The sequence below is a fragment of the Monoraphidium neglectum genome, assembly GCF_000611645.1.
Source record: "Monoraphidium neglectum strain SAG 48.87 unplaced genomic scaffold scaffold01851, whole genome shotgun sequence".
Taxonomy (NCBI): domain Eukaryota; kingdom Viridiplantae; phylum Chlorophyta; class Chlorophyceae; order Sphaeropleales; family Selenastraceae; genus Monoraphidium; species Monoraphidium neglectum.
The window spans coordinates 1-11,118 of NW_014011777.1; the positions used below are offsets into that span (position 1 = coordinate 1).

Genomic DNA, 11,118 nt, shown 5'->3' on the forward strand with positions numbered 1-11,118 from the left:
GCACACACACACACATACCCGCCCGCTGTGCCATGCCTGCGCGTTTGGCTGCTGCCCGGCATGTATACAAGCGCAGCGCACCCTCGGCACCCCCCAAGCGCAGCCCCCCCCCCCGCCCAGCCACCCCATCTCAAGCGCACCGGGCCGAATCAACAGTGACAGTGCCCAGCTCGTCCCCAAACGCCACCGCGGCCACCGCCGCCGCCACCGCCGCCGTCGTCTCCCGCAGCCGCGCCATGCTCGGTAACACACACTCTGACGCCAGCTCCCCCGGAGTGACCATGCCTGGACGTTTCGGAGTGGGGCGAGAGGGAGTCGTTCCAGTTTCGGACGGGCGCGGGGGGGGGGGGGGATGGGCACTTGCAGTGATTGCCTGAGGCTCAAGGTGGTTGGGCGGGTGAGGGTGAGGATTTGACGGCCTGGGTGCTCAGGGGTTTGCGTTGGCATGATGACGAGGGTTTTGACGACAACAGGAAGGGCGTGCGGCGGCACACGCCAGGCCAGGCAGCCGCGCGCGCTTTTTAAGCAAGCAAACAACGCCACCCCACAAGCTCGCACGCAGCGCGTGCGCACACAACGCAGGCCCCCCCTCGTCCGAGCCCCCCACCCGCACAAAGTTATAACCTACGCACCTGCGATCGCCCCTGCCGCCGCCAGCAGCATGTCGTCGTTCACAGCGGACGCGCCCGTGGCGATGCAGCCGAGGGCCAGCCCGGGGAACACGTGGCTGTTGTTGCACTGCGCGGGCCGCAGCACCCGCGCGCCCGCCCCGGCGCCCCGGCTGCCGCCGGGCTCGACGCCGCCGGCGCTGGTTGCCTGCGAAGCCCAGGGGTTGGGCGGCGCCTCCAGGGGCACTGCGGAGCCGTCACTCGCCACGGCCAGGCCGGGGAAGGCCGTCCCCGACGCGTACACGACGCGCCCGCCGCTCCACTCCCAGGCGTCGCCGAACCGCACCTCGGCCTTCTCCGTCGGGTTGCTCAGCGCGAAGCACAGCGGCCGGGCGTCGGGGCCGGCCTCTGCGGCGGCAGACTGCACGTGAATGGTGTGCAGATGGGTGTCATGCAGCAGTCGGAAGGTGCAAACCCTAAAACTAGGTGCAAATTATCACTGTCATCATCGTCCCCAGCTGCATCAGGCAGTCAGCTGCCCGCTGGCAAGCTGTCACCCATCCGCTGCGCGCAGCCAGTGAGCGTGCGCGGCCGTGATACTCCAAGAAGGGTGACCGCGGACCCGACCGGCCCAGCTCCAGGCCCCGTGCCTGCCGGGCCCCGGCCCCGGCCCCGGCGGCCACCCACGGCGCCCTGCGCCAGCTGGCCTCCCTCCACAGCCCCAGGCGAGGCCCCCGTCCCAGCAGGCCTCCAATATGGGCACGCCCCGGCCCCGAGTGGCCAGTGTTTGTCTCTGCATAAGGCCCCTGCCCCTCACCTGAACAAGCGCCTCAAGCACGCCCCTGTCAAAGGCTCCCCCCACTGTCGCGGCCCCCACCAGCGCCGTCGGCCGCAGCGCCGCGATGGCGCGCTGCAGCAGCGCCGCCGCGACCTGCGCCTGGGACCGGCCGCCGCGGGCGGCGATGGGGGTGCCTTCGCCGGCGCTGGCTTGGGCCAGGTCCGGGGGCAGCTGCCCTGTAGGGTCCTGCCAGGCACACGCGCGTATGTGAGACGGAGGGGTGTCCAATGTTGGTTGGATTCCTCAACAAGGACAACTTGATAAGGACCAGAGGCGGGAGCGGGGCTCAAACAAAATAAGACAGACAACAGCCCGGGAGCTTTGCAAGCGACGCTCCGCTGCGCAGACCACCGCGTGGCACACGCAGTGCATGAGCACAAGCCATTGAACAAGGGGAAGCTGGTTTGATGCGCCAGGGCTGGAGGCATGCGCAGCGCAGTGGCCGGCGCCGAGAGGGGGCGCCCCTCACCTGCGCAAACTCTGCCTTTTCCGGCGTTAACCCCTTGCGTGCGGTGGTGATGAGGCCGCGGCTGTCGATCATCCAGATCGCAGACCGCGCCACGGATTCAGGCACGCCGCGCCGCTGCATAAGCCGCACGATCAGCCGCGCAGTGCCCAGGCTCGCCTGCGGGGCGGAGGGCGAGGCAGGCTGGGCGTGAGGGGCGCCACGCGCTGGGGGGCGGTGTTGTCAGGCGGGGCTGCTGCACCTGGCAGGCTTGCTGACCTCTGCCAGCACGCAAAAGCAGGCGCCTGCCGGCACTGTCAGGTCCGCAATGCTACTGCTTGCACAAAACCCACCTGCCCCGCTCCAAAGAAGAGGAAGCGCTGCTGCTCAAGCGGCAGCACGCCCTGCACCCGCAGCGCCCCCAGCAGCGCCGCCACGGTGACCCCGGCGGTGCACTCAATGTCGTCGTTGAATGTGGGCGTGCCGCTGGCGCGCAGCCGCTGCAGCATGGAGAACGCCTGGGTTTGGGGTGAGGGGCCATGGGGCTGCAGATTGAGAGTTTGGGTTACAAGGCAGTCAGCCTTGCAGCTGGGTGGCTGGGTGGGCTCATGCCCTCATTGAGTGGGTGACCATGGTTGCATCAGCACTCCTGGCTCAGCCTGGAAAGCGAGAGGTCTCAGGGAACTCGCCTGTGTGGGGGCCAAGTCCTCCCAATGCAGGATCGTGCTGGGTCCGTAGCGCTTCTGCAGCGCGGTCACGAGTTCCTGGGGTCGGTGCAGTGAAGATGGGGAGGGATGGCAAACAAAGGTGCAGGGGTGCAGCAGAGGAGGGGAAGCCAAGCAGAAGCCAGCAAGTGCGTGTGCCTGATCAGCCCCTTGCTTCGTGACCACTGCAGCGACTTCCCCAGCCAAGGCAGCCCACCACTCCCTCACCACCCGCCAAATTGCGCACCAACCAGACCCGTCGCCAACCTGAGTACCAACACTCACCCCATCCATACCCCCCCCCACCTCCATAAGTGAGTAGTAGGCGTCACCCCGCAGGCGCCGCTGGGGCAGCCCCACGTACAGGGGGTCGCCCTCCCTCAGCCCCGCGTTCTCTGTGCCAACGTCCACCACGATGGGCAGCAGCCAGTCCGGCGGCAGCCCCGCTGCCGCGTACACAATGCACTGCGGAGCGGGCGGGACGAGGGAGCAGCAGGGCATGCGCAGCGCCGGCCAGGCGCAAAGACTCGTTTTGAGTGCAGGCAAACAACCCCGGGAGCACAGCTGACGACACGCACGTTGAGAAACGTTGGCGCTCCGCTGCAGCCCCGGCTCAGTCCGCCTCCCACTTCTGAAATCAGGCCCGGTCGGGGGCGCACGCAGCGCAGCCCCCGCCTGAGTCACCTTGCCGATTGGGATGCCTGCGCCGTGGCAGCCCAGGTCACCCAGGCCCAGGATGCGCTCACCTGGGGTCCGGGATGGGGGTTCAGGGTTGAGGGCGCAAATAATTAGCACACGTGTATGATGAAACGGGGCCTATCCGGAGGCGCTCTGGCCCGGGGTCCCTGACAGCGCGCACCGCCGCTTTCTCATGGCGGACTTTTGAAGATGTCAGGGGCGCTGGCAAACCGACGGCAAGGCAGCTGGGCACCGTGAGCCTCATGCATCCTGCGCTATCACCGCCTTGAACGCACCTCCACTCGAGATCCCCGCCCGCAAAATTCATTGTGATGCCCGTCTTTTCTCTTGCCTGGTCCTCTGTCACCCCTCCCCCCGCCCCCTGGCCCCCCTCATCACCGTCGGTAACGACCGCGAGCCGCACGCCCTGCTGGGGCCAGTTGGCCACAGCCTCCGCCACGCTGCCCGCCATGGCAGCACTGACATACAGGCAGCTCGGACGAGGGATGAGCGACCCAAAACGCAGACAAGCCTCCCCTGTGCACAACGAGTCGCGCGTGGGCAGCCGGCGAGCTTCAAACGCGTGCACAATCAAGTTGCAGCACGCCTGAAGCGGCGGCTGCCATCTCCTTGCATGTACGGCGTGCACATGCTCGCACTCAGATGCCCGCAAAACCCCTTCATATGCAATCTCATGCAATCCCTTCCTCGTCGACCTGCCTCCATACACATGCATTCATCCCAACCTCCCCACCGCCTCTCCCTTGCCCCCTCCCAGTCGCACCCTCAGAGGGTACATGCACACACCCAGCCACCCATTGACAGCCACATACCCACCCCCCACCCCCAGCCCTCACCGATCGTGGGCGTGTACACCACCCTCAGCAGCGCCTCCAGGTCAGGCCCCTGCAGCAGAGCATAGAACACGTCGCGGCTGCTCTCCTTGAGGGCCATCAGCAGCCGGTGGCGCTCAAAGTCGGAGGAGCACTGAGCCAGCGCAGCGCGCGCACGTGCCGCTTCCGCCTCCAGCGGCACCTGGCCGCGCGGGGATGTGGGTTTGGGTGGCGGGTGGGGACTGAACCATCTGTGAAACCGCCAGAGGAGGCTAGTCCAAGGATTACGGGTTGGGTGGTGCGCGGGGTCGTGCCGACATTGGGCGGTAGCTGCGCATCAGGGCTTGTTGTTTGCCGTGGCACACAGCAGCAGCAGGATGTCAGATTGGCGCTAGGCGTTGACGTGCGCGGCAGCATCGCGCGCAGCACAGCCATGGAAATGTTGAGAGGCCTTGGCCCCTTCTTCCGCCCTCACCTGCCGGGGCGGCAGGAGCCCGGTCAGCCCATACTGCTGCCGCGCTGCCGCCGTCGTGGCGCAGCCACGGTTGATCGCCGGGTCACGCGCCGCCGCCGCGCCCCTGGGACCGCACGCTGCTGACGGCACCGCAGGCTGCGGGGGGTCGGGCTTGGGGGGCAACGGGGCCGCCTGGGCGGGGCCAGGGGGCGGCTGCAGTGACGCGAGGCCGGCGGAAAGTGTGCCTGCGTGGGCGGCGGCAGCAAGTGGGTGACTCAGCTCGCCATTTCCCCACCCCGCAGCGCAAGCAAAAACGCACATTGGCGCGACAACAGGTGTCTGGGTGTCATGCATGCTTGCAGGCGGCGCCTGAGCAAAAGGAGGTGCTTGGATCTCAACGGCGCGTGTGCGCCATCAGGGGGCACGCACACACCCGGAGCAACAGCACATGCAGGCGCGGAGAAACATGTGGGCCTTGCGCCCATAGAGCTCTACCACCAGCGGGTTACCCGTTAGAAAACCGCGTCGTCGAGCGCTTTTTGGTGCCTCGGAGGCGCCATCATCCCCCCGAGCTTGGGCCACGACCCGGGAGGTCCGAACGGGGGACCGCAGCAGCAGCATCTAAGCTATCTACAATCCTGAAGGTATTCAGAACGAATCTCTATCCATAGCGACATGATGCCGTCAGATATCTGCGGTGTAACCGGTGCGTGACAGCTGGTGACGCATTGTGCGTCGTGCTCTGCTGCCGCACTGCAACAGCACCTCCTTACTGAGGGCATGCAAAGGGCGAACGAATGCTCACATGAGGCTTGCCCAATCGCTTGTTGATGACAGGATATGGGCGATCAAACCTGAACCCACATTGCCCTTCCATGTAGGGCTGCTGCACCCCGCAAGTGCAAGGGCAGGCGGCTTGGCGGATGCACCAACTATGAGCACAGGCTGAGGCGTTGCTAGTGCCAACACAAGAGGTTAGGAAGACGTAAAGCCTTCGATCAAACCACATGAGTTATTTCATACAGGACCCGTGCTGTGGCCAACCAATGTACGGAGGTAGATGCATGTTCTCGCCAAGGGCATCGGGCCCCCAGCCAAGTACAGGAGAGAGCACCAATTTCAGTTCAAAGTCCCAGCCCAGCGCCTACTGCTGCCGCTGCTGCCGCTGCTGCTGTCGGAGCTGCTGTCAGCGTTCCTGTTGGCACTGCTGTTGGCGCTGCTGTTGGCACTGCTGTTTGCCTTGCGTTTGGCACTGCTGTTTGCGTTGCGTTTGGTGGTGGTGCTGCTGCTGCTGCTGCTGCTGCTGATCAGGCGCCTAAAACTAGCCGCAGCGCATACGAGGTTCTGTTTTGTGGCACGATTTCACGCTGATGGCAATGGACCAGCACTTGCACTAGGTAGAAATAATAAAGAATGTTGGACAGGGTGCGTTGTTTGCTGGATCTTGATGCAATAAGCCAACCCATGCTGTGCCTTTCCTTCATCACCAGAATTCACCTGCTGGGTCGTGCGCTTGGTTTTAATGATGATGCAGTCATGCACAAAGCATGTCGTTAATTTTCTCTAGGCCGCACCAACAGCTGGTTGGCAATGACAAGTGTTTGGTTGAAAAAGCGGAGCACGCGCCTCGCATGTCACGCAACCAACACAGACAGTGTTGATGAATTGGAGGGCACTGCACGGCCACTGGTGCCTTGACCTGCTGCCTTGCCACAGATAGTGGCACACAGTCCGTTCACAGGGTTACCAAAATTTGGATCATTATTGTTGGATATATGCACACACCTGTGCGCATATCTAGCAACCTGTGCACTCGCGTAGCTTCCCGTCACTGGACACCATCGCTGTGTGCACTGCTGAGCTACCTGCTTGGCCCTTTGAGGGCAACACCCTCTTCTGATTGTATTGGGATCTATAACCAAGGTGCTTCCTCATCATAGTTGGCAGCCCCCCACTGCGTTGACGAACCAGTGGTAGCCCGTGTGCTTGCTCAGCCACAGGTCACAATTCAACTATTATATGTATGTATTGTCGTGATGAATCCACGGTAGCAACACACAATGATGGTCAAAGCTTCTGCTTGAACCAAACATCGGCATGACGTTGTGTTCTGCTTGATCAACATCAATTGGGCGACTGGGGTCCCGCGCGTGCCAAGGCAATGGTAGTGCAGTAGGCGGCTGTCACGCTTGTGGTTGTTCAATCTGCCAAGACAGTGGCAAGTGTCACAGTCGCGCACGAGGGAAACGGGGCATTTTGCATCAAAAATTCCGCCTCAAGCAAGCGGTTGATAAGAGCGATTCGTGCTTGTTACGAGCATCGCCACTGAGGGGTGGCGGCGGTGGCAGGGGTCACGGTGAGGGCGGCAGTTGTGGCGGCGGCGCCAATGGTGAGGGTGTTGGACGTGCGAAGTGTACTAGAGGGGCCCCCGGCGACGGGCCAACATCACAGCTCAAAGCAGGGTCAGGGAGGCGAAGACAGCCAGCATCGCAGGCTACGGCTCAGCACCAGCCAGAGCAGACGCCGCACTGCACCAGCTGGAGGCCGGGGTATTAGCGGCACAACGGCCGATGGAAATGACTGCATTACCTTCCCCGACAGCGATCACTAATGGTGGCGTAGAGCTGCACAGCTAGGTTGACGACCCCCGCACGGCCGCAACCAACAATCTCGATCTGGGCCACCGCAACATCGAACCCAATCCCCCGATGACCATTTAATTATAGGCTCATAAGCTTAGGCTACGGCATAGGCAAGCATCAAGGGGGCAGCAGCGCGTTTCTTGCCTGCAGACTGCTGTGCAGCACATGAGACCTGGCCAGACCGGCCGGATGATACCTAGGGCTTGTGTGACATCGGAAACACCTGCGACACACCTCGACAGCGGGCTGAGCCAGGTGAAGTACCCGGAGTCACCAGCACCAGCAATCCATCTCACGCTGTGGGGCACGAGAATGTCAGCAAAGACTACCTATACCATCCTGATTTGTTGTTGAGCATAATACACCCGCGAGTCACCACAAATACAACTGGTATGGCACGGAGTGTCGGGGCGGAAGCTGGTAAGAAGGTCACAGACCAACAGGGTGAACATAGGGCTCCGCCCCGGGGGGGGCTCCGCAAAAACTGGCTGACCGCGGATCCACTTCAAATGAATCCGGGGGGGAGGGGGAGGGTTATTAATCAGGCGATTGTGTCCTGTTGACAAACCTGCAGTGACACTGCTCACTTGCGCGAACGCAGCCACCAAAGCTTCAGGGACATGTGAGCTCCTTCATGGTCTTGCGTACAAAGTCATAGTTACAGCGCTGTGAAACAGTTACGAAGCGAGGTCGGGACCTTCATCAAGCGCATCAGGCGCACCCGAGGCCACTCCTCACTGCCACTCCCCACCCGAGCACAGCAGAGTTGGAGTGACGCCCAGTTTGACAATGGCGATGCGCAAGCGGCCATCACTGCGCTTCTGAGACCCGAGTTGTCAAGAGAAGAAATCCGTGATTGTCACGCACGGACGAATCGAGCACGCGGCAATGATGAAATGATCTCCCAAAGATATTTCTGAATAATTGTTGATCCAACAATAATACGTCGACATTTGACGAATCATGTGATCATCTTGAACACAGACTGTGGCGCTTACACGCTATCGCTTTGCGCGAGCGCCGCTCCAGCATCACCGCTCTTCGTACATACTGTCTTGTGCGCCCAGTCGCCTGGGGCAACTAGATCAAGGTAGCTGGCCTCATCGGGGGTGCATAGCAGAGCACCCCCGAGTGAGCGCCCAGGCAGAATCCAGGCAGCGGCGCAACCTGGATTGTTGTTTTTCTTGCGGATGTCTCCAACCCCGGGGCTCTGGCCGCTTGCAGCAGAGTGCAGCCGAGAGCGACCAAGTGCACCCTGGCGCTCACGGGTGCCACCGTGATGCGGCACACAGGTCAAGGTGGCGCTCCGCGCCAAGGGCCTCGCCTGGACGGCGCTGCCGGCCAAGCCCTGCGCTGGCGGCGGGGACGCGGCCGCTGCCGCGGGGTTCGGCGGCCGCGCGCCCCTGGGCAAGATCCCGGCGCTGCTGATAGTGGAGCCACGGGCGGGGGCGGACTCACAGGATGCAGAGGTGGGCCGGGCATGGGCCGGGCCGGGGGCGAGCTCATGAGCCCCTGTGTTGTGCGGCGCGCCAAACATCCCCTTCCACCTCTCCCCCCCCCACCGGACGGTCAAAGCAAGGCGTGCAAAAACAGGTCTGAAGCGCAGGTGTTGGCATGCGCGCGTCCACACACTTCTTCATTCACGTATCAGACACTTTCTCCCACCCGCGACCCCGTCCTAAGCCAGGCGGTGCTGTATGAGTCGGAGGTTATCAACGAATGGCTGGACGAGGCCTTCCCCCAGCCCCCCCTGATGCCGCACCACCCCCTGCAGCGCGCCAAGGTGGGGCTAAGGCGCCGAAGGCGTGCGGCGCGGCCCGCTCATGCGTTAGCAGCGCTTGGTAGCGGGGGTGTGAGTGTGCGCAGCGCACATTTTTGTTTGCCAAGGGGCGCCCCTGCAAGACGACGGCTCCCTCGCACACAGCTAGCCAACAGCGGATGTTACGACGCGAAAGCCTACTCACTCGGCCGGCCCTCACTCCTGTCGTTGCTGCCACGTGCTGTGTGTCCGCCCCGCCCCTGCAGGTGCGCCTGGTGTCGCGCTTCCACGACCTGTACCTGGAGCCGGCCCTGCGCAGACTCTACCCCCTGGTGCGCCCCAGCCCCGACGCAGCGGCGGTGTCGGCCGCCGCCGCCGAGTTCTACTCCCGGCTGGCCCAGCTAGAGGAAATCTTGGTGCGGGGCGGGGACGGCGCTGAGTCATGCGCCGCTGATGACCTCCCAAACGGCAGCGGTGGCGCCGGCGCCGGCGGCGCGGACGGAGCAGGACCGGCGGGGGCCACAAGGCACGGCGGCGGGTACGCTGTGGGCGGCACGCTGACACTCGCAGACTGCGGCTACCCTGCGCTGCTGCATTACGCGGACATCATCTTCCCTGAGATTGGGCTGGGCCCGGTGGACTACGCGCGGACGCCGCGCGTGGCGGCGTGGCGGGGAGTGCTACTGGGCGACCCACATGTTCAGGAGGTTCTGGGGGAACTGGCGCCGGCGGCGCAGGAGTGGGTGGACTCGAAGATGGGGCGGCTGTGAGCGGGGTGTAGGCCCCACGACTGTGGGGTTTGAGCCGCAGCGGACGGTTGCTGACACGGTTTTATTTCCTGCTTGACCCACCTGATGACCGATCCAAGTTACACTACCGTAATCAAGGGGAGTAATTTACAACAGTGTGGTACAACAGTTTTTGCGCCCGTGACAATACACACCGGGATTCCGCAAATGTCTGACAAATCGACTGCTCGAAAGCACATTTTTTGCACAAGGCAGGTTTTTCATGCATGCGGTTTCCAAGGTTGTGCCACGCAGCTGCCTCGTGTTGCCCGCCACTCCACTGGGCAATGTTGGCCCTTCTCAAGGCCGCGCTCCCACCCGCAGTGCTTAATGTAAAGTTTGGCTGTACGTATTGGCTATTAAGACTCAACGATGGCAGCTATCATGGAATCAAAGCCAAACCATACAGATGTGTGCTGCGCCATGGTTATTCTGGGAGGATGAAAGCAGCACGATCGGCAAATCCCAGGCCCAGCAGCAACACTCCACCACACGCAGCACCACCCCTCTCTCTGTGGCCCCACCTGCTACCCCACCTTCACCGACGCACAATCCTGCGTCCTGCAGCGGGCCTGACTGCTTGCGTCGCTCAGGCACACCTGTCCCAGCGCTATGCGCAGTGTTTTGCCCCGCCTCCAGCGCAGATCATCGCCCTCCTCGTCGGCCGCAGCGCCTCCCCCCTGTGCACCCGCAGCACCAATCCATGTCAGCCGTGACAGCCGTCCGCCGGCTGCGCATGAGAGCAGCTCCTGCCTGACCGTCTCCAGCAGCAGGGTCGGCGGGTTGGCCACGTAGCTGTGCCTCGCCCCCTCCAGCCAGACCTCGCGATAGCCCGCCCCCGCGTACCGCCGCCACTGCGACACCTGGGGTTGACCAAGCAGTGAGAGGGATGGTTCAGTGCCGACGAGGATGGCGCAAGGTGGGCAAGGAGACGGGTGGGCGTGGAGCGACGGCGGCACAGCTGCGAAAGCATGACAGAGACAACCTGCATTGGGTGCTTCACGCAACGCGCGCAGGGTCTCGTTGCCATTGCTGTCCCCTGATGAGGGTAAGTTTCGCCGCCGCAATCACAAGGCAAGCCCCTTGCGTGGGCTTCACTGTGAGAAGACGAGGGCAACGCCATGAGCCTGTCATGCCCCCCAGACCTGCTCCGCCCTGTAGCGGTTGTCGCTCTCTCCTGCCACCACCAAGAGCGGGCACTGCAGCGGCACAGGCGCCTGCGACATCTGGAGTGCGTGGGCACGTGGAGATGAAGATTCTGAAGTAAGGATTGCAAACACGTGGCCACCAAGTGAATGCAGTGTTCAAATCTTGCGCAGGGGCACACCTGCACGAGCCCCTCTGGCCTGCCTTCCACTTCATGCCGCGG

The 11,118-nt window shown here is 63.3% G+C and overlaps 3 protein-coding genes across 3 annotated transcripts; 1 reads left to right on the forward strand and 2 right to left on the reverse strand.

The window, feature by feature from the left end:
* Window positions 1–130: 130 nt before the first annotated feature.
* Window positions 131–4,227, reverse strand: MNEG_9195 (malate dehydrogenase (oxaloacetate-decarboxylating)(NADP+); the record flags this gene model as incomplete). Its single annotated transcript, XM_014042331.1, has 9 exons — window positions 131–285; window positions 633–1,029; window positions 1,426–1,632; window positions 1,916–2,071; window positions 2,245–2,409; window positions 2,902–3,060; window positions 3,280–3,341; window positions 3,673–3,810; window positions 4,131–4,227. 9 exons carry the CDS (start codon window positions 4,225–4,227, stop codon window positions 131–133), a joined length of 1,536 nt encoding a protein of 511 aa, XP_013897785.1.
* A 2,719-nt stretch (window positions 4,228–6,946) lies between these two features.
* On the forward strand, window positions 6,947–9,731 carry MNEG_9196 (hypothetical protein; the record flags this gene model as incomplete). Its single annotated transcript, XM_014042332.1, has 4 exons — window positions 6,947–6,949; window positions 8,495–8,671; window positions 8,890–8,985; window positions 9,228–9,731. The coding sequence occupies 4 exons, from the start codon at window positions 6,947–6,949 to the stop codon at window positions 9,729–9,731; spliced, it is 780 nt and encodes a 259-aa protein (XP_013897786.1).
* A 545-nt stretch (window positions 9,732–10,276) lies between these two features.
* MNEG_9197 (hypothetical protein) lies at window positions 10,277–10,612 on the reverse strand (the record flags this gene model as incomplete). Its single annotated transcript, XM_014042333.1, has 1 exon — window positions 10,277–10,612. A coding segment is annotated over one exon (336 nt), but the record flags the coding sequence as incomplete, so codon positions are not given.
* Between the last annotated feature and the right edge of the window lie 506 nt (window positions 10,613–11,118).